The 26,972-nt window shown below is 35.4% G+C and overlaps 3 protein-coding genes across 5 annotated transcripts; 1 reads left to right on the forward strand and 2 right to left on the reverse strand.

The window, feature by feature from the left end:
• The first annotated feature begins 219 nt into the window (after window positions 1-219).
• On the forward strand, window positions 220-2,271 carry LOC132164052 (adenylate kinase isoenzyme 6 homolog). The gene is made up of 3 exons (XM_059574461.2): window positions 220-465; window positions 1,655-1,800; window positions 1,903-2,271. Exons 1-3 carry the CDS (start codon window positions 259-261, stop codon window positions 2,087-2,089), a joined length of 540 nt encoding a protein of 179 aa, XP_059430444.2. The 5' UTR covers window positions 220-258; the 3' UTR covers window positions 2,090-2,271.
• Window positions 2,272-3,700: 1,429 nt separating this feature from the next.
• Window positions 3,701-8,286, reverse strand: LOC132163492 (Glycosyl hydrolase superfamily protein). 2 transcript variants are annotated; one of them, XM_059573801.2, is made up of 4 exons: window positions 8,124-8,286; window positions 6,336-7,381; window positions 6,022-6,164; window positions 3,701-4,264 (listed from the first exon to the last, which is right to left on the reverse strand). In XM_059573801.2, the coding sequence occupies exons 1-3, from the start codon at window positions 8,194-8,196 to the stop codon at window positions 6,105-6,107; spliced, it is 1,179 nt and encodes a 392-aa protein (XP_059429784.2). In that variant the 5' UTR covers window positions 8,197-8,286; the 3' UTR covers window positions 3,701-4,264; window positions 6,022-6,104. The 2 variants fall into 2 exon arrangements, with proteins under 2 accessions (XP_059429784.2, XP_059429783.2); XM_059573800.2 differs by having other exon boundaries at window positions 6,306-7,381; window positions 8,124-8,285.
• A 13,237-nt stretch (window positions 8,287-21,523) lies between these two features.
• FD3 (ferredoxin 3) lies at window positions 21,524-26,028 on the reverse strand. Of its 2 annotated transcripts, none has more exons than XM_059575339.2 (2): window positions 25,826-26,028; window positions 21,524-22,224 (listed from the first exon to the last, which is right to left on the reverse strand). In XM_059575339.2, the coding sequence occupies exon 2, from the start codon at window positions 22,167-22,169 to the stop codon at window positions 21,705-21,707; it is 465 nt and encodes a 154-aa protein (XP_059431322.1). In that variant the 5' UTR covers window positions 22,170-22,224; window positions 25,826-26,028; the 3' UTR covers window positions 21,524-21,704. The 2 variants fall into 2 exon arrangements, with proteins under 2 accessions (XP_059431322.1, XP_059431321.1); XM_059575338.2 differs by having other exon boundaries at window positions 21,524-22,176; window positions 25,826-26,026.
• Window positions 26,029-26,972: the final 944 nt, after the last annotated feature.

A 26,972-nucleotide genomic window follows, 5' to 3' on the forward strand; every position in this document is an offset into this window, starting at 1 on the left:
AAAAAACTAAATATATTTTTAAATCAAATGGTTAATATTGTTAACTTATTTAAATTCTAACATTTTTTTTAAAGAAAAAATATCACAGAGAGAGTGGGTCCGATTACTTTTTTGAAGCTGACAAGGCAATAATCCATTGGACGGGAGACTGGGTTCAGTACAGCTCACCGTAGACGAGCAATACTCTTCACTTCCCCAAACCTTAAAACCCTGGTAAGTTTGTATCAGACATTGGAGCAGAAGAAGAAGAAGGGTTCCATGGCGCAGAACGGTAGCATAAGAGGTAGAAGACAGCCGAACATACTAGTGACAGGGACACCCGGGACAGGCAAGACAACGACGTCGTCTTCTCTGGCAGAGGCTACCCAGTTCCGCCACATATGCGTCGGAGATTTGGTGAAGGAGAAGAACCTGCACGACGGCTGGGACAGCGAATTCGAGTGCTACCTCATCAACGAAGACCTCGTACTTCCCCACAAACCCATCCCTCTTTCTATTTCATTATACTTTTTTAATATTCGCTACGTTTAAATTCTGTTCTTTATGTTCATATGTTGTCATACATACATAAGTATGTTGATACATTATACATACATGGCAGTCAATTTTTCTTATTGAAGCGAAAAAAATAAAAAGAAAAGAAATTTCAATGTCGAGGGTTAGATACTGTAGTTGAAGGAATGGTCGTGGAATAAATGCATTAATAAGATAGGTTTGGGTTTTATTTGGAATGAATTATAAACTTCAAATGAATTGTTGGGTTTGAGTGGGAGGTACTTAAGAAGCATAGTTTTGCGACCACCTTATTCAGAATGTCTTGGTGAGTCAAGAAATTGTATGTTGTGTGTAAAAACAACTAATCTTTGTGAAATTTTTAGAACTACACTGGAATTGCTGTTCGTTTGATGGAGGTATATGTTCATGTGCTTGATGAATTTAATCAAATAGAACATCTGGATATTCTATATCTTGTTTTGTAATAGTACAGAGAGCATGGATTTCATTTGAATGAAATGAAGTAATATATTTGCTTTTGTCATCCTTCCGTAAGTGTTTGAATTTATCTTCTGCATGGTTTATGGTGTTGTACTAGTTGGAGAGATTTTTTTTTTAAATTTTTTATTTTATAAGTCATTGAAAATATCATTAAAAGTGTAAGGCGCCCGGGTACGCAAGAAGTATACATGAGAAAACAACTTACAAGAAGGAGAAAAGAGAACAAGAAAATTATGATAACTAATCACTAAACGAGTAACAAGAGTTTCTGTCCAAAGATACAAAGTATAAAAAAATAACTTCTATTCTTTAAAACCATAAATGGGCAAGCAATGTGTTAAAATCTCTCCAACCATCCAATTATTGGAGAGATTTTAACGCACTCCTTGCCAATTTATTGTTATCAAGAATGGACATCATTATATGAGTCTCCATGGGTTCTTTGAATGAAACAGGAATGTGTAATTGACAACTCATAATGTATGATTAGCCAATGGTCTTCTGGACCAAATGGTGCATATCTTCCCCTAAAATAAGGGGTGGAGTTTGAGGTGTGGCTGAATCCTTTATGTGTGTGATTTCAAGGAAAAAATCGTAATGCATATGATATGTGCATTGTATTGGTGAGATGTCCAATTACAGAGTGCTGATTTTGTAGGTTTGTGATGAGCTTGAGGATTTGATGGAAGGAGGAGGGAACATAGTGGACTACCATGGTTGTGATTTCTTTCCGGAGCGATGGTTTGATCGAGTTGTTGTGCTTCAGACTGACAACTCAGTGTTGTATGATCGCTTGAGTCGGAGGTGGTGCCATCTTTACTTTTTTCCTTGTCACTTGATCTTTGTTTGTGTTTTTTGGTCCCTCTCTCTAATCTTATTGATCTTCAAAAACCATTTATGTGACAGAGGTTACACAGGGTCGAAGCTTACAAACAATATTGAGTGTGAAATCTTTCAAGTTCTGCTTCAGGAGGCAAAAGAAAGTTATCCAGAGGACATTGTGGTGGCATTGAAGAGCGATACCATTGAAGACATTACCAAAAATGTTGAGAGTTTAACAGATTGGGTGAGGAGTTGGCACCCTGCTTCCTAATCATAGCAACACCAATACATCATCAACTCCTCTCTGTCTTGTGTTCCTATACCATGTAATTGTCGTATTTAAGGGCACTAGTCCTTGCTTGAGTAGGTTTCTGTATAAGGATTTTTCTTTCCTATGGTAAATGTTTTGGAGTTTTTATTTCATTGCAGTGAATAATGAGTTGGTTTCTCCTCTTTCCACGAAGATTAACTTACAGGATGGTTCATTCTCTTGTATATGAGATAGCTGGTGGGAAAAAAAAAAAAAAAAAAGAAAAAGAAGAAGAAAAAAAGAAAAAGAAAAAAGAAAATAGAAAATGTTAGGGGGAGCTGCATGTATAGAATTTGGATTTTATATTCTTTATCCCTTGATTTATTTATATTCTTTATCCCTTGATTTACTAGCCTGCCCTGGTCACCTAGATGTTGTAGATATGTCGATAGGTGGGGTTAAAGTGTGGATTCTGCAGAAAAGCCTGATATTCATTCACTATTCTAGAGGATGAAAATTTGATTGAAGATAAACTCTGAATTTAGTAGTTTTTTTTTTTTTTGATGTAATAAGAAGTTTTATTAAAGAGAGAGAAAAACACTAAATTTAATAGTATCAAAGCACAACCTAACTTTTAGGGGAAACTTCACTTTTCTCCTCTGAATTGTTATTAATTTTGCAATGTCCCCCTAAATAAATCTCATAAATCTATAATTGATTAATCTAGGTTTTATTTTGAATTTTTTTCCTTTATATTTCGTTTTAAACTATATATATGGGAACAAATATTTAATTCGTTTCAGTTTGTAAGAACTAAAATTTATGAATTTTTTAATTTATTGGATATGTGGGTTTATGCTATTGAGTAAAACTATGGTCTAAAATGATCTTATGAACATTTGTCATTTTTGGTAGCTAATTAGTGAATTAAGAGAATAAAATAAAATTTGTTGTTGATAATCTTTTACAGAATTTTTGAGTAAATTATAAAATAAAATAAAATAACAAAATCTGGCGCATAGCGCGGGCTCTAAGCTAGCATCCTCTAAATTAGGAGTGTATCCAACAGATATAGTGGGTTTGAATGTGGATATATGGCTTAGAGTGCACTTCATTATGATTGGGGTGGATCCCCTGCTACACTTAGCATATGGGAACCGAGATGTTTTGTGGGCCATGTCTTCCCAATTCCCAATAATAACAATAACTTTACCTCTTGACCGAGATTTTCAATTTTGAGTATCACAAAAAGAAAATGGGTTGTTGGCAAAGAGGGACAATGTTTGGTATGGTGGTGAGTTATGTGAGTGTCAACTATCAAGTGAAAGTTTAACTAGAACATACACATGATCAGATATACAGCCTGGTTGTTAGGTGATCAAATCTCATATACATTTGAAGTCTCAATCCATAATACAACCCCATTGGCTCCATTTAAAAAGATAAAATTAGGGTCTTCATTCAGATAGAACAGTTTACCAAATTAGTGCTTGTCAATGACAAAATTGCTTGCACAAGTAGTCAGAGTATCGTTGGGTGCACAGAATATTGATTTTGCCTCTTGCAATCCTTGAGTGAGCATCTAGAAACACCCTTCTCGTGCATGCATTTGTTTAAATTGGAGAAGAAGAATACAAGAATAAGGTTGCATTAAAAAGATTCATTAAAATGAATCCAAATCTGAAGTAGTATAAAAATACATGTAGAGAGAGAGAGAGAATACTGCTAAAAGTCTATCCTTCATATACAACAAAAAGCTGTGACTAATACAATCCTATAAGCTGCCCTATAAAATATGCACCAAAATCTCCCTTACTAATTATTAGATTTTTTTTTTTCTTTTGCAAAAGAATTAGTTTACGAGGAGTACTATATATCCCAAATTTTTCTCTAAAAAATTAGTTCTCAAATGATGTGTTACCATCTCATGAGATTTATTATTTTAAAAAGTGTGTTACCAACTCATGGGATAGTGACACATCATTTGATAACCAACTTTTTGGAAGAAAATTTGAAATGTGTCGCACTTCTATTAGTTTATTGTTATTTTTCTAGATGAATTGCCAATTCGGGATAGGGCTTATTAATTACTAATTGTATTAGTAAATAGTTTACATGATTAGTGTTCTGCTAATGCATTTCTCGCTGCTGTAATAACTTCAATGTAGAAATAAAAGCTCCATTGATGCTGTTCCCCTGCACAGAAGCAACAATATCTCAATACACATGAACAGAAATAAACCATCACCAACCCTACTTTGAACAAATGAGTAATTAAATGCTGTTGGCCAAGTGTTCAACTTTCAAGATGCAATACGGCTTGAGTCCTTATCAACTGACGGCTACCAGCTTCCATGCATTAAATATTTAGCGGGTTCAACATTCAAGGGGTGTAGGAAGACAACTTTTTTTCTTAGACTGATATTTATTTATTTATTTTTGTCATTTCTGCGACGGGTACTACAGTCTTCGTTATGTCTCTTATAAACCGACGTGGGAGTCCATATGACACTTACTACGTCAGCCACATGAGTTTGTAAAGAGTTGTAGTAAAAGTTATAATACCAAGCATTTTCCTTAGCTAGGAGCTATTAGACCAACTGTTAGAAGGTCTTATGTTAATTCTCCAACACCAGAGGATCAAACTGGCAGAACTCATGTTTTAAAGAAGGGTCTCAAACCACTTTGGTCTGGATGTTCCATGGCATTGGGAGCAAAGAGAGGCTAGGTTGATGGATTAGTGAATCATGAACTATTTGAATTGTTGCTAACAGGGGGCAGGTGGTAGCTAGCCAGCCATTGAATTCCCAAGTGGGAACCGTTTATCTTTCAATCTTATCTTCTTTGGCCCATGCTGACGTAGGAATCTTATCACAAGTTGCATGGTCCATGATGTTGAAAGCCACCAGCCTCCCTTGAGGCTGAAGCATTCCCATGTGATGTTACATGTATATAATTTTCAACATAGCTTTCAACAGCAAAGAAAAAGCAAGAATTCTATGGTTAGCTTCTAATCAGGATTATTTTTCCAAACACAGTTTGAAAAAATGCCACCACACCAGCAAATGCCAGCTGCATATTTCAAAGATGTTCTTAGCAGACAGATTGATCCTGGTTTACTAATATGGCCATTTGCTGTTTGTGGTTAACTGAAAGGACCCACATACAATAAAGTGTATACTGTTGATGTGAACATACAATTGAAAAGGGATTTCTCTTGCTAAGGATGATGCTAGAATTCTGTTTTGGAAGCAGAGATGAAAGGATACAGACAAAGAGGGAGCCATAATTGAGGCAGAGTTCACAATCAAAGACAAAACTCATGAGGTTTCAGTTTTGGTGATTTGGGAAAAAAATAAGAAAACGGCTGCCGAAAGAAGATATTAATGGCCACTTTTCTGATAGAAGCTCATTTGGACTTTTGTATAGTTGAAGACAAGAGGAATCAATCTTCTTCAGAGAGAGATTTACACGCATCAGTGCAAGTGGCAGATGGGGAGGATGGAGCCCCACTACCGTATCCTCAATAAAAAATGCTAGAAAGGAGATTGAATTCATGAATTTGAGAGTTTGACACAACTCTCTTGATCATAAATTTTTTTATGTCAAAGGGTCTATTTGGCTGGACAGCAATACACAGGCTCTACCCTATTGATTCCGTGGGGTTTTTCTACAAAAAGAAATCCCCACATTTCGCATCATATGATTTGAAGTTTTCTTTTCTAAACAGTTCTATTGTGTGAACGACCAGGAGAATCTGAGTACAATATACACAAATTAAAAAGAAGGAAAATGAAAATTTTGTTCTTGGACTGACCTGTCTCCAATTTCTATCCTGACTGGGTGGCAAGCAATGAATGCAATAAAAGGGCATTTTATGAAAGTAAACATGAAAGCTGTAGACCACATATGTCAGGATCTTAAGAGAAGTCAAAAGTAATCTATTTTAATACCTAGAGTAACTTCTCTTGCATTTTAAGGACTCTAGAAATTCCTCTTCTTCCCTTGACCTCCCCCATCCTTTGACTAATTCAATTCATAAGCCAAAGATTAAGCATGCCATAAAGCATACCAGAAAGCAGAAGACAGACAAAGCCTGCAAAATAAAGTACAGAACTTGGCATCAGATGCATCATCTTAGCAAATGGCTTCAATAAATCAGAAAAAGTCCTACAAACTAAATCATGAACATAGAGACAGTAAAGGTGATCCAAATCATGGAGAGAGTAAGTCTTACATGCTTGTTGGATCCTGAAACAACACTTACATTCTTGGTGGGTGTTGAAGCTGGGGAAGTTGGGGAACCCCCCGGGCCCCCCGAGAGAGAACCTTGTAATCCGATGTTGTAAACTGGTGAACCATCAGGATAGTACAGGCCATAGTTCCTCTCTGATGCCGGACCAGGCTTTAAATTCTCATTAAAAAGTGCAAACACATGTATGTCAATTGGAGTTGACGGTTTTGCTGGAGTTCCTTGCTTCTCTGCTATTCTTTGCAACAAATTACCATTATATATCCCTGCATTCTCTGGTGTAGCTCCTAGCTCATCAGCATCCCCCTTTGACGGCCAACCCGTCTCTGAAACTCGAACCTCGATATCGGTATGCCCCATTGCTTTGATTGCAGCATAGACAGCATCAATCTGAGCATACAACATGTTATCATAGTGCAAATTCGTATTTGCGTCAGTTGTCCCTTGGTTTTGCTGAAAAAGCACATACTCTAGCGGCACCTCAATTGGATTACCCTTGTATGCAAAATATGGATAAGCGTTTATTAAGAATGGCGATTTGATCTCGGCATGAAAATTTATAAGGGGTCGGATATATTGAGCAAGATCTTCCTTAAAAACCCCAGCTGATGGAGGAAAGGAGAGGGCTAAAATGTTAAGAGAATGCGCAGTTGTGACAGTAACTTGTTTTTCCAGTCCAAGATCAGCAAGAGCACGATATACTGCTTGCATTGCTGGCAGGAGACTAGCCCTCAGCTGAGTATCATTGCTAATGAATACCTCATTACCCACAAGGATGGAGTTGATTCGAGGAAGGTGGGGTACAACCTTCTGTTCAATCCAATTTTGAGCCTTAGCAGGGTCGGCCATGTTTTGAAGATTCTCATTTCCTAGGCCGACAATGAAATCAACATTTGTGTTGGAGAAGGCGAGCAGAACATTTGGATCGGCGTCATATAGTTTCACTCTAGTGATGTTGAGAGATCCAAGGAGGGTGGCAACACGAGGGGGAGAAGGGAGATTGTCGGCAATCTGTCCATAGTTTATTCCCACTCCAAGGCTGCAGATTTTAACAAGTGAATCTGAAACAGAGTAAGAAACAGAGTAAGAAACAGAGTTAATATACATATAGATATCAAAATCTAGGCAAATAGGACACTTTTTGACCAATAGTTTTGATTTAACATCTCAAGATTTAGATGCATCTTGGAATTTTATTTGCTGGGTCCAAGCCCAAATTAAAATTACTGAAAATATAAAAAATTTTCCAAGAAAACAACTTTTTGTTTTAAGAGATTTATATTACAAATTTACAATAACAAAAACTTGTTAAAAGTAACTCCAATGTCCCAATTAATGTCAACAACTGAAAAGGATAACATCTTTTTAACTAAAAGAGCTACATTAATGTCCAGTAGAGTAAATTTTGTTGCCTAAAAGATTTAATACGCATTAAAAGGAAAAGAAAAATGTCAAGAAACCATGCCAATAAGCAATACATCATCAGATCAGAAATATATATTCAGAATACCCAGAAAGAGATAACAAGAACACAACACAACTGACAGAAAATTAACAAAAGAATGTAGACCCAATTGCATAAACTGGTGCTCTGCTTGTACTTGTTTGTGTTTCAACCAGAAAAAAACGAAAAAGAGATAGAAACAACCCAAGCTAGTTGTATTGCACCCAGATGGGCATACTCTTCAGCAAATAAACATAAAAGACTTAAACTTTAAACCGTTCTTTCTTGTCCTCAACTTTCCCATGAACCAAACGGACTAACATAACAAAGCAGTGAAGAAAAACGAAATAGCAACAAACCTGAAAGAGTGAAAAGCAGCAAGAACACTCGAATGAGAGAGCAGCATGCCATTACTGATCCGATCTTGGGCATCTACAGCCAACCAAACGGACAAATAAAGCGCACACACACTCTTTTATTTTGTAGCGGCTACGTTACCGTAAGTATTGCACCTAACAACGTCCTCTGGTTTATATAGAGGCGTTGGAGCGCAAAGTTCCTTTCGGCTTGGCGGGTGGATAATGGATATTTTATTGCGCGTTTCAGATGTTTTTTTTTTTTGGGCAAACGTGTTGGGTTTGAGTGGTGAATGCATGATATAAACGAGTTACAATTTTTTTTTTATTCTAATCCGTTAATTTTGTGTTGAATTCGTATAGTGTTTACCGGTCAAAACGAAAATTATTAATTCTAAATGTCGTATGTCGAGTTCAAACGTATTGATACATGTATATAATCATTTAATTAAATTGGTCAAACTCTTCAACTATAATTGCTAATTTGATATTAGATTCGTGTCGAATTTATAGGCCATGTGAAAAATTGTCAATCCTAATTTTTATAAAGAATTATTATTATTATTATTATTATTATTATTATTTCATTTTTAACTTCATTCCTTCTATTCAAAATTGCTTACGTGACAATAATCTCTAATGCCATGCATTTAGTTTTGAAGAAAAGAAAAGAAATAAATAATATTAAAAATATAAGAATTTAGAAATCAAGAAAATAAATTAAAATAACACATTACTAAGGTAGTTTTAATATAATTTTCCTTTCTAGCTAGCCTCCAGGTGATCGACCGACATGGTAGTCTTTTTTTTTTTTTTTTGGAAGTAACCCGACTACCTTTTCAATTTCACCAAAGAGTCTGCGCCCCCGCCCCACCCCCCCCCCCCCCCCCAAAAAAAAAAAAAAAAATCACCATAAAAGTGTCACAATCTATCCATAGAAAGTCCATTAGAGCATAGTTTACTTTCTTTGATTTAACATTACAAAATTAATTTTAACTCACTTTGCCCCTATGAACTACCAATTAACTGTGACACCCGATTCCAAAAACTACCATTTTATGTTCAAAACCTCATTTTCGTCAGTTAAAAGCGTTAATTCAGACGGTCAAAGCGACAATGCATTATAGTTCATAGGAATAAAATGACAATGCGTTATAGTTCATGGGGACAAAATGACAATGAATTGTAGTTCATGGGGGCAAAGTGACGGGTAGACTGTCTGAGTTAACGTCTTTAACTAACGGAATGGGCCTTTGACTGACAGAAATGGAAGTTTTAGACACAAAATGATAGTTTATGAGGTCGGGTGTCACAGTTGGTAGTTCATGAGGGTAAAAGGTAGTTTCCCCAAGAACTTAAATGTCAAGAAAATAAATTAAAACAATACTTGATTTCCTCAACTCCTAAACATCAAATTGATAAGAATGTAAATAAAAATCTAGGCTTACAACATAATTTATTCGGCCGACTAAGCAAATTTGCTATAGATTTGTATCCCTTGACAATAGTAAATATCTCCCAAAAGCAGCATTTCTGTGGCGTCTTTTCTTGACACGCCGTGTGTTTTGTTTTGTTGTGTGTTTTGGTTGACCATCTCATCTATATAATAATTATAATTATAATAATAACAAAATTCGTAATAAATATTTTTATAACGTGTGCCCACGCGTGATAAACACTCATGCTGCTCCAGCCTCAGGTGATTTAAACCGACATCGATCAACATGGTAGTCTTATTTCCAGAAGTGATCCTACCACCTTACCCATTTTACCAAAGAGTCACAATCTATCCTTATAAAGCCCATTATCGCATAGGGGAGTCGGGACCGACTTTTTTTTTTTTTTTTTTTTGACATGTCTACACAAGGGAAGGGGGATGGGGGATTCGAACTAGTGACCTCCGCTTCATTAGGCGTGGTTCACAGCCGATTGAGCTATCCCTTGGGGACCAAGTCGAGACCGACTTAGCTCTACCGTATTTTCACTATTTTGTCACGGTTTTGAAGTTCGATTTAAACCTTTATTTTTTATTTTTTTTTTATTATTATTATTATTATTATTTTTGGGTTAATTACAAATTCGTACAAAGTGCACCATTCACATGGGTCGAACAAGAATAAGGTGCGTGGCCTAAAGTGGTAGCACCACGTTTGAACTCCGTCTTATTGGACTGAAGCCGACAGGTTGCACCACTAGACCGACCCCTTAGGGTTAAGTTTGACCTAACCTTATTTTCTTTGGTTTCGTGATTATCAAAGGTGATATAAATAATATGATAAAAACAAGACCTCCTTCTTTTTTTTTTTTTTGGAAACTTCATAAAGCTCTCCTGAACTTTCAGCCGTTTTGACATACTCCCATAAATTTTTAAAACTCTCACTTAGGCCCCTTGAACTTTGGTTTTCTCTCACTTTGGACCCTTTTAACTTTTTATACCTATTTTACCCACAACCAAAACTATGTCGTTTTGGACTCCAAAACTATGTCGTTTTGGACTCCAAAACTACACCGTTTTGGGCTTCAAAACTACATCACCATCCAACCCAAAACGACGTCGTTTTGAGCATAATATTAAAAAAAAAGAAAAAAAAAGAAGGAATCGAGAAGCCACCCCCTGGCCGGTCTGGGGGTGGCTGGACCACCCCCTTGGCCATGGGGGTGGTCCGGCCACCCCCAAAAGACCCAAAAAAAAAAAAAAAAAGAGGGGGGGATCGGGTGCATTTGGGGGTGGCCAAAATCACCCTAGCCCCTTGGGGGTGGTCCGGCCACCCCCAAAAGCACCCCGATCCCCCCCCCCCCCCTCTTTTTTTTTTTTTTTGGTCTTTTGGGGGTGGCCGGGCCACCCCCTTGGTCATGGAGGTGGCTTCAGATTTCTTTTTTTATAATTTATTTATTTTTCTTTTCTTTTCTTTTTTTCTTAAAAAAAATTAATGCCTAAAACGACGTCGTTTTGGACTGGGTAAGTGTTGTAGTTTTAGGACACAAAACAACGTAGTTTTTAGGAGGGTAAAATGGGTATAAAAAGTCAAATTGTTAGACTTTAACGTTAAAATGGTCAAAAGTGAGAGAAAACCAAAGTTCAGGGAGTCTAAGTGAGAGTTTTAAAAATTTATGGGGGTATGTCAAAACGGCTGGAAGTTCAGGGGAGCTTTCTGAAGTTTCCCTTTCTTTTTTTTTTTTTTTTTTTTTTTTTTTTTTTAATCAAAGGAGAAGTTTGAAAAGAAATATAAAACGAATAAAATAAAAACTTGCCATAATGTTTTCAAACACATGGCGAAAAGCGACCGATTTAGCGACCGACTGAGTGAGCATATCTTGAAATTTTTGACTCAATTACAAAATGAATCTTTTTCACTCTTAACCCGTAAGAAAGAAAGGAAGATAAAAAGAAAATTTGGTGAGAATGTTTTCAAACACATAATAAAAAGTGACTTATTTAGGAACCGAAATCGGAGTGTGCACTAAAATTAGCATATCTTCAAACGTTTGACTCCGTCGGGCCGTCAATCCATGTGAGACAGTGACCAATATCCGCCATCAGGTGCTTAAGATTCAAGCTGGCGGCTTCACCAAGAATGTTGACTTTTAGTGAACACCATTAGCCGTTTTAATACTCGTTATAAATTCTTTTAGAGTAGCCGCAGCCTTAAGATGAAGTTGAAATGTAATCAATTATGACATATTTTAAAATTTTAATTACATTATATGATTTTTTTAATGGGACGTAGGGTGAAGTTAAAGTGTATAATTGGGACTACCTAGTCTGATAGGATAATAAATTACTATTAATTTGAAAGCTTAACTTGGGAGATTAAGATAAATTTAACCATTTAATTATTATTATTATTATTTTATTGGACAAGGTTGGCTAAAAGGCTTGAAAATTTTAATACATAAAAAATTACCTAATTGTGATTATTGATTAAGCTCTTCAGCTATAAATTAGGCCTCACAAAGCGGAAGCTATTAGGTCAAATCTCTCATCTCTTGTTTCTTTGAAGTCAAAATTATTTGAAAATTTGATGAACATAGAATCCAACATATTTTAACACGAGAAATGTTATATACCATATATTTATCTCACGAGCCGAAAACCAAAAAATTCAACATTTTAACATGAGAAATACTATATACTACATTTTTATCATACAATACTGACATAACATTAATATTAATATTAATATTTTAATTATGCTCTATCAGTAGGCCTATTCAAACAACCGCGTTACATGATAATCTTTTTCGCTCTTAATCCGTAAAGAAGAAAAAAAGTGCGAGAATACTTTTAAACACGTGACGAAAAACAGCCCATTTAGCAACCAAAACCGAACAACTTTTGACTCAGACTAACCACCAAACCAACCGCAAGAGCCATCAGGGCTCCTTAAGATTCAACGTGGCATGCTTTGACTTTTAGAGAAAACCATTAGCCTTTTTAATACTTCTCATAACTTCGTTTAGACTAGCCGCAGCCGTGAGATGAAGTTGACACGCAACCAATTATGACATGTTTTAAAACTTTAATCAAAATGATAAATTTTTATATACCATATATTTACCCTATCATATTTAAACGAAAAAAAAAAAATCAATATTTTAACCTAAAAAATGTTATATATATTATATTTTACACTTGATTTTTTTTTCTTTCTTTCTAATAAAGACAAATCGAAATGTTAATTTAGACTGTCATATCAGGGTTATCATCACTGTAAATAAAAATATAATTTTTTACATTATTATTATTATTTAATTAAATTATTGTCGATGTATGAATATAAATAACAATGGCCCCATTCAAACAACCCACCTACATGGCAAAAATTCCTGCAGCCCTTTAGGTAGCTTCTAGCTGTGAAGTGGCATACAAATATGCGAATTAGAATATAAAAAATACCAAATTAGTTATAGTAAAAAAATATTTTTATCTCATCAAAAAATAAAAAGATAAAAATAATAATAATTAATTGAATATTTTCCCGTTCAACTTACAAATACGCAATCCATCTGACAACTCTTTTAATTTTGTTTGGCAAAAGGGTACGTAGTAGAGTTGTGCCGCTACTTTCTAGTCCTAGGAGGGCAGCAGCGTTAGGCACCGCCCTATTGTAGAAGGAGTACTGCATTTACACCTTAATTCAATAATTCAACCATTCAACAAGAGGGAAGAAATTGTACTTCACTAAGATAATAATATATTATCACAAAATCAGCATTATCGTTTTAATAATCCTACTTATAATTATTAAAATATTCTAATTTTTTTTAATTTTAAAATACTCGAGAAAACTTTATATAACCCACTGGATTTCTATCATATTTTCAATTTAGTGTATTGACTTCTAATTTTTTGCAATGTCGTTAGTTTTCTCAATTCAATACTGTCAAAATTCTCAAGATACCCTTGTTTTTATATTAAAAAAATAAAAACAAAATTACAAAGATTCAGGTATTTTTGCAAATTCCCTTAACTTTTAATCACCGCCTGAATCTTTGTATTTTTTCTTTCTTTTAAAAAGTCATGGGTATTTTAGTAATTTTGATACCTATCCGTTATGATTTAATGGGTATTTTAGGGAATAATCACACAAATATTAAAAGTTTAAAAGAGTTAAGTGAAATTTTTTACGTAAAATATAAATTCAATATTGCCACGTGCTACTACTACACCCTTATCTTATCAAATTTGATTTAAGTGATTGATACGACATTGTTGATTAACTCTTAAATTAATCCTTATTATAAAAAATCCAAGATCAAGAAAAATGCAAGTATAATATGAATCATTATTCTTTTAAAAATTCTAACACTCATCAACACGAGACATTAAACAAACCTTTATTCTAAAATCAATAAAGAGATCATATGCCCCCTCCTATTTTAGTGCCATATTCCCTAAACCTTATTATACGACATTTAGTAGTATTTTATTTTAGTTTGACGGTACCCTCTAACGTGGTTCCTGAACCGCATATATTTTTTTTATACGAAATCACAAAGTTCCCAGTAGAATTCGAACACGTGGCGCAGACTGACATGTGTCGGTCACAGAAAAGTGATTTTTCCAAGTCCAAAAGAGCGATCGCCCCCACATAATCCGCCAAAATGAATTAATTAAAAAGTTGGCTGACAAATTCTAAATAAACTATTGCAAATGCGGCTATTTTTTAATTTTCGAAAGTCGCTGGTGCTTTATAAAAATATAATAAACTGCAGACATATGCAAGACAAGACTATCGATGAGATCAAAGATATTCGAATGGTAATATCTACAATTATATTATTTTTTATTTAATGAAACCAATTAAAAAACTTGACACCTAAGCTATTCCCACTATATCCCTACAATTATAGGGTATTTGACTAATTTCGCATAATTACATTCACAGTCACTCAGTTTGTGGTATGTCTTGGCAATTATTTCTTATCTTTACTTAAAGAAGATGAAATAATAATAACACCACCCTCCTAATGATGACAGCATTGATTGTGTGGTTTCTCACTTATTGTCTTGGTTGAAATTAGATGTAGATTAAGCCAAATTAATAGTGGGAGTAGGACGCGTTGGACCAGACAATACGTAGACTATTTTAATTACTATTAGCCGTCAATTAGATGATATTTAAAGTTTTTACTTTGATATTATATTAAATTAATACTTGCTCTAAAAAGTAAAAAATAAATGAATGAACTTAATTATTTAAATTAATATTTCAACACTTTCCTATTTTAACCATTGAATTTTTCTTTTTTATTTGATAAAATCTAACTCCCCTAAGAGCTAAATGTTTAGTTCTGTCCTTAATGATGAGGGATTGATATCTCCAGCAATTTAGATAGCTTATTGTGAGAGAGCTTATATAGGACTGACCTGCTCAAATAAATTTTGAATTGTTTGACTACTTATCCGAACATGTGAATCTAATATGAACTTTCTCGCATACACTCCTTATCTAATGAAAAGTATGTTTGAGGTTCTGTTTCGACTAGATTTTGGGAATGTACAGTTTTCCCATCTCACCTTCGCCGAGTAATAACCGAGTTAAGCCAAACCTTGCGAATAGTCCCGAAGAAATTATTATGGGGGCAACTAAGTTTTGAACTCAAGACCCATACTATACAATTTAGTTATCATCAAGACTTGAACTTTCTTTCTATTATGGTTTATTTTATGAGAATTTACGTACCCACATATATATTCTACGGTCTTAATAAAAAGAAATATAATCGTAGTGCTCGAGTAAGAGTTATAGATATACATGGACACGCATCCACGCGCATTGGTTGAGGCACATGCAATGCTTCTAACTTGCAAGCGCGTCGTCTGAGGATGTCTTTCTTTTAAAGCAAATTCAAAGTGTTTTTCTGCCTTAGAATTCAGAAAGCAGACAATGATGACTAAAAGAAAAAGACCAATCGTGATTCATATTTTCAGACAACATTAGAATTCTGATCTCACCAGACACGCAAAAACGCAATGGATAAGGCAATTTTTCGACAAGGCATCTAGTCATGTATTGAATTTGGCAAGGCATCTTTACTCATCATCCATCATCATCCATCATCGTCCATGCCCCACAAAACGATTTTTTGCCACCGCCCAAAGAAAAGTAAATGGAAAGGATAGAATATGCAGGAACTTAATTATTTGTACGATTCAACTGGTTTCATCAATCGCGTTTTTGGAATTTAACCAAAACGCACTACTCTAAGAGTAATTGGATAATAAATGCAAGGATGGACTACGTTGGTTTGGTTTAGGTTTTTGGACAGTTAGGCTGAGGGCGACGGGGTCACTTGCAAAACAAAGAGAAAAGCTATTGGTGAGATGTTAGCCGATGGGGGTGGTGGCTGGTACTTAAGTCAAGAAAACTCAAACATGTGAGGCGATGGGGCGGCCGATGCTTAAGTCAAGAAAAGTAAACAATGAGTTCAAGAGAAAGAGACCATGGGTGTACTCCTTTTTCTGGAAAACGCTAGCTAGCTCCTTCTCCAACATGGTAATTAACACAATGGTGCATGTGTAATTTTTGACGTGACATATTATATCAATTGAAATACGTATATAAATGCGACTAAGTGCCTCTCGGAGTAACCACCAATGGCGGTAGTTCAGTGCTCTCAAGACAATTCCCATGTAGTTAAGTATGTACTAGAGAGTTAATTCGAAACCGAAATGGATGTCACTTACTTTTGATTAGTATTAATTAGCCACTTTAATTAGGTTCGACTGATATTTTAATGGAGTTGGGTCAGACTATGACTCAATTGGTCTTGAAGGAGTGCTTGCGATTTTTCGCTGTCTAGGCCCTTCTTGAGCAATTCCTAGTGAATAGATGCTATAATGGTTACACTCGGCTATACTAACCACAATTGGTCATCCCTTCGGGCCACTCTTATTTCAAATAGGACAAAAAGAAAAAGAAAAGAGCCAGCCGGAGACATATTATATGTTGAAAATGGCATAGAGTTTAGAGAACAAAATGGCAAAGGCGATGGGGCGGCCGATGCTTAAGTCAAGAAAAGTAAACAATGAGTTCAAGAAAAAGAGACCATGGGTGTACTCCTTTTTCTGGAAGACGCTAGCTAGCTCCTTCTCCAACATGGTAATTAACACAATGGTGCATGTGTAATTTTTGACGTGACATATTATATCAATCAAAATACGTATAAAAATGCAACTAAGTGCCTCCCGTAGTAACCACCCATGGTGGTAGTTTAATGCTCTCAAGACAATTTTTATGTAGTTAAGCACGTACAAGGGAGTGAATTCAAAATGGATATCACTTACTTTTGATTAGTGTTAATTAGTTACTTTAATTAGGTTTCACTGATATTTTAATGGAGTTGGGTCAGACTATGACTCAATTGGTCTTGAAAAAACGCTTGCAATTTTTCGCCGTCTAAGTCTTTCCTAAGCAATTCCCAACGGATAGATGCCATAATGGTCACTCTCAGCTATACTAACTACAATTGGTCTTTCACTCGGGCCACTCCTATTTCAAATAGGACAAAAAAAAAAAAAAAAAAAAGGGAAAAGGAGCCGGCCGGAGACATATTATTTGTTGAAAATGGCAGAGAGTTTAAAGAACAAAATGGGCAACTAATTAATTATCGAAAAAATGCAAATAAAGACAATAATAATCACATCCCATTGCTGAGCGCCGGTTTCTGGTGGGTTCTGTTTGACGTCAGATGCGGCTTAAGATAGAGTTAAAAGACAGACAAGTACGTAGGTCGACCTGGGGACAGGGGAGAGAAGCTAACACAGAGAAAAAGTGATCTTTTCAAAACTACTTTCCAGGTCGTCTTCTTTCTCAGGACTCATCACCTTTTCTATCCTCAAGCGAGGAAGCAACCTGCCACTATATCTTTTTTATTCATCCCCATAAATAAATAAATAAAATGGAGCACTCTTTCATATTTTATTATTTTAGTACTGGTTGATCTTTTGAGCAAGCCAGGCCTGCATGCAATGCAAAGGTTTGTACTTTATCGTTCCTTCCAACATCTTCTCGACGTGTCTTGTGATGAAAAGTGCCTTGCTGATTCTCATCCACATCACCCCTTTTGACTATAATAATCCACTTTTTTTCACAATTGGCATTTTATATTTTTATTTATTTATTAATTATTACACTATTGTATACAATCTTTGCTTAATGGTGATAAAATCTAGTAGGATATGTGGAGAATGACCAATGTACAGTTCTATCACTCAAAAGAAGTCTTTTAGAGTACAATTTGCTAACTTTTATATGTTTCCTACAATTGTTTATACTAGTTGACCAAAAAAAAAAAAAACTTTTTGAAAGACCCCTAATAATTTATATAATGAATTTCACTGTTGTTATGTATTTACATGTGCATCCGCTTGAACTACTACACGATTTAAAAAACCCTTTTAAATTTTAAAACCTTTTAATTTGATGTAATTTAACAAAATTAAAAAGCAGCGTACAAAGGAGAAAAAAATTAAACCGGTTTATTGGAGAATCAGGTGAGAAAATAAACAGGTGGGCCACTTTAATTTTGTTTTTTTTTGTACTTTTAATTGCCCAATTGGGTCCCTAGAAAGGCCTTTTTAGGTTTGATTGTCTATATTTTTTTTGTACTTTTCTTTTTTGGTATTTTAAAGCTTTTTGTTAATAAATAAGAAACCATAAATTAGCATAAAATATCAACCTTGTGGGGATCATACGTTGGTTGCCCTTTGATTCATCCGAGAAGGTCTTTCCCAAAAAGAGAGTGTTGGAGTGAACATGACGAAGCTAATGTCAATGGGTGAAACCTTTTAGCCAAGTGGAAATAATTAATAAAATAAAACAATTTCATGCTGAGATTTGCTAAATTTCGTTCAACACAAGCTAAAAGGTTGGGCCTACACGGAAATGAGCAGAGTTGGGTTGGTCTTTTTTTTAAATAATAATAATAATAATAATAATAATAATTGAGGAAATGATTCTCAAAGAGACTTTTTGCTTTTCTTCTCTTTTTTATTTTTTATTTTATACTTACGGACTTTTTTCTTTTCTCTCTCTCTCTCTCTCTCATGAGTAAAAGAACAACAACATCATAGAACAATGCAAAAGAAAAAAGATACATAAACCAAACCAACAAAATAATACTATTCCTCAGTCCACAGCCTTAGAGAGGATTCTCAAGATGAAAGGAGGAGGATGCGGGAATGTTGCTAGTGGTGTTGGTTGTAACGGCCCATAATGAAAAGTTGTGAGTGCTATGGACGGCATTTGAAAGGTTTTTGGCTTCAGACCAATTGTACGTAGAATTAGTTGTGAAGGCTAAGAGATATGTCTATAAATAGATAATGAATCCTCACTTCGGGCTACAAGACAGATGATAACAAAGTCAATGTATCGTAAGGTTTAAATTTGGAGTTTTCTTGGCAATAAAAAGTTCCACCAAAAGAGAGTTGGAAGAACATAAATAAAAATCCGTAGATCTACTCAGAAAAATAAAGGACGGTGGCGTGTGTAGCCCACAAACGCTGCAACGAATGAGGGCCTCTACTAAAGAATTAGAGATCAAAACGTCTCTTCTAAATGATTCTCCATACTATTTTCGAATTCATGCAGTCCACCCCAAGATGCAATACACTTTCACTTATGATTCTAATTGATGAATTAGGCCTTGGAGAGGTGCTGCATTCATTGAAGACGTCCCATTACACTAAGTTCAACGATGATAAATTTCCAACTCAAAGTCTTCTGGCCAACATTTTTGTATATATCACAAAGGGCCTGTACTACTAAAATTCAATTTTTTGGTAACGGACCGTTAGTGACGTGTCAAGGTTGTTGACACGTTACTAAAGCTTAGTAACGTGTCTGGGGCGTTTTCAAATTGGTCGTAACTACTAGGGATTTAGTAACGTGTCAGTTTCTGACACGTTACTAAACTTTTAGTAACGTGTCAATTTCTGACACGTTACTAAATGGTAACGTGTCAAGTTTGACACGTCACCAAATGGTGACGTGTCAAACTTGACACGTTACTAAAGTTTAAAAAATTATTAAAAAAAAAATTCCGGACAAAAATTTGAAATTTTTTTTTTCAAATTTTTTTCCAGAATTTTTTTTTTTTCAAATAATATTATGGAATCTGATTTTCAAAAATCTAAACCCAGCACAGTTGATATCATGGAATCTGATTTTTTTTTTTCAAATAATATCATGGAATCAGATTTAATAAACCATCAAATAATATCATAGAACTCAGACTGCCTTGAATCAGTTTAAACAACATATACAAACATCTGCAACTTTCCTCTAGAACTCGAGCTCCATTTATGCCCGATATTCAGCTATCTCCTTTTCAGCCTCTTCTTTGGCTTGTTTCGACTTAGCCATTTTTTCTAACAATAGAAAGACAAGCTATATATATTAAACCCCAATATATTAATGCAAAACACAAGCTATATATATAATGAGGAATATATATACCTGAGGAGATGGACGGAGAGAGGCCAGACCTGCCTGAGAGAGAGAGAGAGAGAGTACTGTGAGAGGCTAACGCCGGAGAGGAAATTCCCTCTTCTTCGAAGAAGAGAAAGGAAAAGATAGAGAGAAAAAGAGAAGAAGGCCTGTGCCAGGGGGAGGTAGAAAAAAAAAATAGGAGGGAAGAAAGAAAGAAAAGGGGGGGGGAAAAAATATTGGAAACCAGCTAGTCGCAGGTTTCCAATGCCCTATTGTAACGTGTTGTTAATTTGGACACGTTACCAAATTGGTAACGTGCCATTATGACACGTTACCAATTGGGTAACGTGTCATAATGACACGTTACCAATTTGGTAACGTGTCAAATTGGCACGTTACCAAATTGGTAACGTGTCTCATTGAGACGTTACCATTTTGGTAACGTGCCATTATGACACGTTACCAATTAATTACGTGTCATAATGACACGTTATTACTTGGTAACGTGCCATAATGGCACGTTACCAATTTGGTAACGTTCCATTATGGCACGTTACCAAATTTGATTAGGAAAAAAATAAAATAAAAAAAATGTTAGATATTCTTCTAATGTTTTCTTAGTGTCTTTCTAATTGTAACGTGGCTTTTAAAATTATCGTTGAATTTGAAATTATCATTATTGACTTTGAGCCACATGACAGTTGAAAAAAAAAAAAAAAACTCCTAGCATTTCCAAAAAAAAAAAAGAAAAAAAAAAAAAAAGGGGAAGGGCCTCACAGGTATTACAGAAGAACATTGGAATATAATGAGCTAGGCCAGCAGGTCAGCTCTCAACATCCAACCTCTTGGAATGATTCTATAGGATCTGTTTGATTTGACGAAATTTACCAAAAATAAAAATTTCCTAAAACTATTTTCTAGTATGACTCATACGGAAATAAGCGACGACGAAAACGACCAGCAAATTTCAACAACCTCCGGCGCAAATCTTGCGTTGGATTGGCAAATTACGATTTGAAAATGAGAAACTCAAACTCAAAAAATAATTTTTAGTTTTAAAAAAGAATAACCATTTTATGAAAATTAAAGATGAGTTTTTTGGTCAACCGAAAATGTTTTTAATTTGAAAACTGTTTTTCAGTTGTACCAAATATCAGAAAATAGGGAAAACGATTCCCAAAAAATATTTTACGGCAAAACAAACGGTGCATAAGCTAGAAAAGGTCATGCAAAATATGATTTCAGCCTAGAGAACAAAAACTATTTTTGTCTCCTGCAAACATTAATGCATTGATTCACAAGGCAGAAAAGGAAGACACTCCCAGCCAAAGGATATGCAGCAGGTTAAAGCAAATCATTTTTTTAGTTAGACATTTTCTGCTGGATTCAAAACAAGTGGTATTCACTAATGTCTTTAGAGAACCATACGTTTCTCTCATATGAATGATGTGTCATACTAATCAAGAGTAAAAAGTGAAGTATGCAATGAAATTACAACTGAAATCAAAGTCAATGGCATTCCAAAAATACAAAACATGATAACACTTAAAGATACAGAGGTCCAAGAATGACATGAACATCTGGTAGTCATAACCATTCTAGACAACAAGATTTCAAAACCCTACTCAAATGCTGAAAGCACAATCACTCAGTAAAGATCACCTTCCTTGTGTGTGTGAATCACACAGTCCGAAGTCGGGTATGAGACACATGTAAGCAGATAACCTTCCTTCATTTGATTGTCATCAAGGAATGAACCATCGGACTGGTCCACCGAGCCGGACACCTTCTTCCCAGCACAGGTAGAGCAAGCCCCAGCCCTGCAGGAATAAGGCAGCTCAATTCCAGCACTCTCAGCTGAATCAAGGATGTAAGCATCATCAGGGGCGTCAAACTCATTCTCTTCACCATCTGGTCCTACAAGCTTAATCTTGTATACTGCCATTGCGGATGCTCTGAAAGAGGGGGATGCTTTCAAGCCAAAAGCTTTGCTGATGCTCTTTACAGATCCAATAGAGAATGGCCGCTTGACAATGGCACTGGTGAAACGGTTCTGAGGTGCAGTTCTTAACATGCAATGGGAGGGAAGTTTCACAGTTGACATGGTTGACATGGTTGCCCTGAATCCACAAAACAAATTTCTGCTGGTTTAATAACTAATTGCACACCTAGTACAGGAAACAAAGCTATTAAGGTCTATAACGCTAATGTTACCATTAAAAATAAATGAAATAATGTTTATAACATCAATCTAAACAAAAGAAACTGATAGGGAAAAAAATTAGAAAATATAAATTGTTCAAGGCATATAGATTCACGCTCGGGTATCATCTCGCAAAAAATCCCTATAGATGCATATATAACAAAGGCAAATTGATTAATGCCCTCCTTGGACATCTCTATTTCTTCGATCTGCCTTTCTTGTCATGAACTTCAATGGGATAATGCTAGGCAAAGATTTGAACCTAACGCCTGCCCCAACCCCACCAGACCCTTTTACCACAGGAGTCAAGGACAAAGACTGAACGAGAGGTTAAATGTTATTGATTAAGAGTAAAAAAAACAAAATTCTAAAACCAGTACCAAAGCATATATTCTTGTTTTGAATTATACTATTGTTTCCAGAATATTGAGCATGCGCCAAACTCGCTCCTAATCACATTGTTATCACCTCTCAACGCATCAAATCCATTCGGTATTGTATGACCTTTTTTTTTTTGATAAGTAATAAGTAGTTTTATTAAAAGCATAAGGTGTCCCAAAATACAATACAATAGGTATTGTATGACTATTAAAGAGCACAAACCCAACATACAAGAAAATTCCCACAGCGAGACATCTGCAGAATGTATAAGAGCTGAAATAGGGGCAGGCCTTTCCATTGTGTCAGGTAACTAAGTATTACGGGGGAATGGGGAAAAATTGACAACTGCATGGGCAAATAATAGGAAGATCACAATTTTGATCTCTCCATTTCTCCATTGGATGAGGCAATCATTTCTAAGAATTCTAAGAGGATGGAAAGGTGCCAACAGCCTTTTAATCTTGGAATTTTTTTCCAAGCACACCCTAAAGCAGATGGGTGAACATCCTTTGCAGCCAAGGGGTTGGTATTTTGTATGCCTTTTAAAGCTTCACAACAATATGGAACTAAACTTTCCATTCTGGAAGAAAAGACAATTGATGTCTGGAGCACTATGAGAAGACGCAAGCTAAAGGCTCTCTGCTCTTCACTCGAGGCTCCAAATTTATAATCACTTGATAGAAATAGCCAATCTCAAGCATTTAACCAATGCCTATGTATAGTCTGAAACTACACTGTCTGTTGAGTCAAAGTCCAATGGCAGCATTGACAGCGCTAACTACACTGTCTGCTTTTTAATCTTGGAATTTATTTCCAAGCATACCCTAAAGCAAATGGGTGAACATCCTTGCAGACAAAGGGGGTGGTATTTTGTATGCCTTTTAAATCTTCACAAAAAATGGAACTAAACTTCAAATTTTGGAAGAAAAGGCAATTGATGTCCGGAGCACTATGAGAAGATGCAAGCTAAAGGCTCTCTGCTCTTCACTCGAGGCTCCAAATTTATAATCACTTGATAGAAATAGCCAATCTCAAGCATTTAACCAATGCCTATATATAGTCTGAAACTACACTGTCTGTTGAGTCAAAGTCCAGTGGCAGCATTGACGGTGCTAACTACAGTGTCTGCTTTTTAATCTTGGAACTTGTTTCCAAGCATAACCTAAAGCAGATGGGTGAACATCCTTGCAGACAAAGGGGGTGGTATTTTGTATGCCTTTTAAAGCTTCACAAAAAAATGGAACTAAACTTCAAATTCTGGAAGAAAAGGCAATTGATGTCCGGAGCACTATGAGAAGACGCAAGCTAAAGGCTCTCTGCTCTTCACTCGAGGCTCCAATTTTATAACCACTTGATAGAAATAGCCTATCTCAATAGTTTAACCAATGCCTATAAGAAACTACACTGTCTATTGAGTCAAAGCCCTCTGGCAGCATTGACTCCAACGCACATAGTATTCTTTTCCTCTAGGGTAATCAAGATAAAAAAAAAAAAAAATTAAAAAAAAAAAAAAATGATTCTTTACTGTTAGACAGAAGCAACCTTTGACTGCCATACAGGCAGTTTTGATCGTGCACCATTGTGCATTGCATAAAAAATAAATCGGATAAATCATCTCCACCTGCAGCTAACCCTATGTTTGCCTCTTAGTAAGATTATCGCTGATGGTTATCTTGCAGTATGGTGCACCAAGCACCAACAGCTTTTCATTTGCTAGGTTCCAGTATATAATGACCCAGAAAAAGCTTGGTTCCATCAGAATTAACATCAATAAGCTGGTAACTCTGAACTAGTGTAGATACATGGTCTTACTCTTAAATAAATAGTTTCCTATAATTCCAACTGGTGGCCATCTCACACTCTTATGCTTCATATGTGATAACAAAGGATTTTTGGAGGCTATACAAGCCTACTTCACAAAACACAAATTTGCATTTGAGGATTTAAAATCAAAGATTTGAAGTATAAATTGCTTGACTTGAATTCTAACAACACATGATGGATTCGCACATGAGGATATTGCTCCAGCAAAATCACTATTGGTGAATTTGACATAACATCTTACCCCAAATCATTTCCAATCCACATATTAATAAGGTTAAACCCATCCACGAACTTCATTCATAGAAAAAAAGTTTGTGCTTTTCATACTTTTTTTGATCCTGCAAAATTAGAAACCAAAATCCAAACCCTATCTCCAAATACGTCGAGCCAAATGAACCAAGATTTTGAATTTGTAGGAGAAATATTATTATGATTTCCTCACTTGAAAGAGATTGCACGATCATTATCATTAACAAAGATTTCCTCTAACCCAGTACAATTTTGGAAGACCATTCTTAAATCACGACTATTGAATGGATTATATACTATTACTAGTGACTAAATAGTTTATGGACTATATACTTCCTGTGTACTAGAGCGCATATGATGAATTTGAATTATTTATACATGCAATATATACACCTAAAACAACAAAGACCAACTCCGGAACATATTATACGTATCTCTCATCTATGCTTAAAATGCCTTTGCTTGTCTTCTTCACGTAAGTGACCAAACTCCTAGCACTAAATTGACAGTTATCAACCAGTATAATGTTTAGTGCCAAAGTTCAAAATTTTAGCATCACTTTGATATGGGTCCATATATCTATAGTGTTCTGGTTGGTCTCTGAGAAATGCAGGCAAAAAATAAAAAAGTATCTCAAAAAAATTTAAATCACGGAAATGCCATAATATAATATCTACGATCTATGCAAAAAATAATTGAATAAGTCCTAATTTCAAACCAAAGGGCATCTTCACTGGAAAAAAGAAAGAGAAAAAAGGGTACTTCTAAAACTCCGAAATATAAATCGAAAACCGGTGTGAAACTGAGAAAGAACAAGTTTTAGAAGCATGCCGTTCGTGATTATTGTACCTTGATTATATAAAAATCCAAAAACAAGTTTTCCTACTCATTTATCACTAGATAAGCATGACCAAACACGAACTGAAACCCAAAACACTGTCTTCCTTTTTTCCTTTACCCTTTATTGGGCTATCTTTTCCTTAGTATCTCCGAGCAACCAAAACAGAAAGTAAAGTTCCCGATGTTTCGACGTAACAAAATCGAAACCAAACAAGAAGCAGACATCAACAGCATCCAAAACAAATACAGAGAGAGAGAGAGAGAGAGCTCACTGAGATGGGGGGCGGAGAGGAATCCAAAGAGAGGAAAGAGGGTTTTCAGCGGAAAGCGAAGTAGACGAGGGCGAAGACTGAAAGAGTGACGGGTGGATTTATATATACGTGTTGAAGAGAAAGTGCAGTGTGTTGAGTGAAAGGTGCGGCTTTTGGCATCTGTTGAAAGCCAGGGTCCATCAAGAGACGTTTAGATCCCTAATTGCCAAGCACCAACGACCAAGCCTACCTACTATACTACCCTTTCCTTTTCTTTGGCTTTTTTGATTTTCTTATTTGACTGGAAAAATATTTTTCAACCCGTTCCATAAAATTGTTAATTATTTTTTAATATACGAAAAAGTAATTATATTCATTACCTTATTATTTATTTTCCCTCCATCAAAACCGATGTAGCGTCGTCTCATTAGCATTTTGTGTAAAAAAATTAATTATATATATATATGACAAAAATTTTCTCAAAATCAGTCTAAATGAAATATCTTTCAACCCATTCAAAATAGTGTCAAGTATCTATAAACATTTAAAAGGCACATTAATTTAGTCTAAGTTAGTAAACTGTCATCAATGATATTAAGAATTTAATGTACCTTTTAAATATTTATAGACACTTAGTACTATTTTAAATGAGTTAGAGGTTATTTCCTGTAATACCTCGATAAAAACAACTATTTTTATTAAAAGATTTTCTATGGCTAAGAAGGTTTTCTAATAAAAAACTCGATTTTTATTAGAAAACTTTGGTGGCAACTTTGATGAGAGCCAAATATTATCCCGGGAAAACTTTGTTGGAAGCCAATGTGGGCCGAAGAGCTTCATATGCCTGGCGCAGCATTCACAGCTCTTGTGCCCTCCTAAAAGAGGGACTTGTATGGAGGGTTGGGAATGGCTGTAAAATTAGAATTTGGAAAGACAAATGGTTGCCGCATCCCCACACTTATCGCATTTGTTTTCCACCGTCCATTTTGGACCCGAATGCGACGGTAAGTGCTTTACTTGAAGGGGAATCAAAGTGGTGGAACAGCCAACTATTGGACTCTATTTTTTCTCCGGACGAAGTGCGTTTGATTCAATCTATACCGCCCAGTAGTACTGACCAACCGGACACTCTTGTTTGGAGGGGCTCGGCAAATGGTAGATTCACGGT

This window comes from Corylus avellana, chromosome 8 (assembly GCF_965113065.1).
Source record: "Corylus avellana chromosome 8, dhCorAvel1.hap1.2, whole genome shotgun sequence".
Lineage (NCBI taxonomy): Eukaryota > Viridiplantae > Streptophyta > Magnoliopsida > Fagales > Betulaceae > Corylus > Corylus avellana.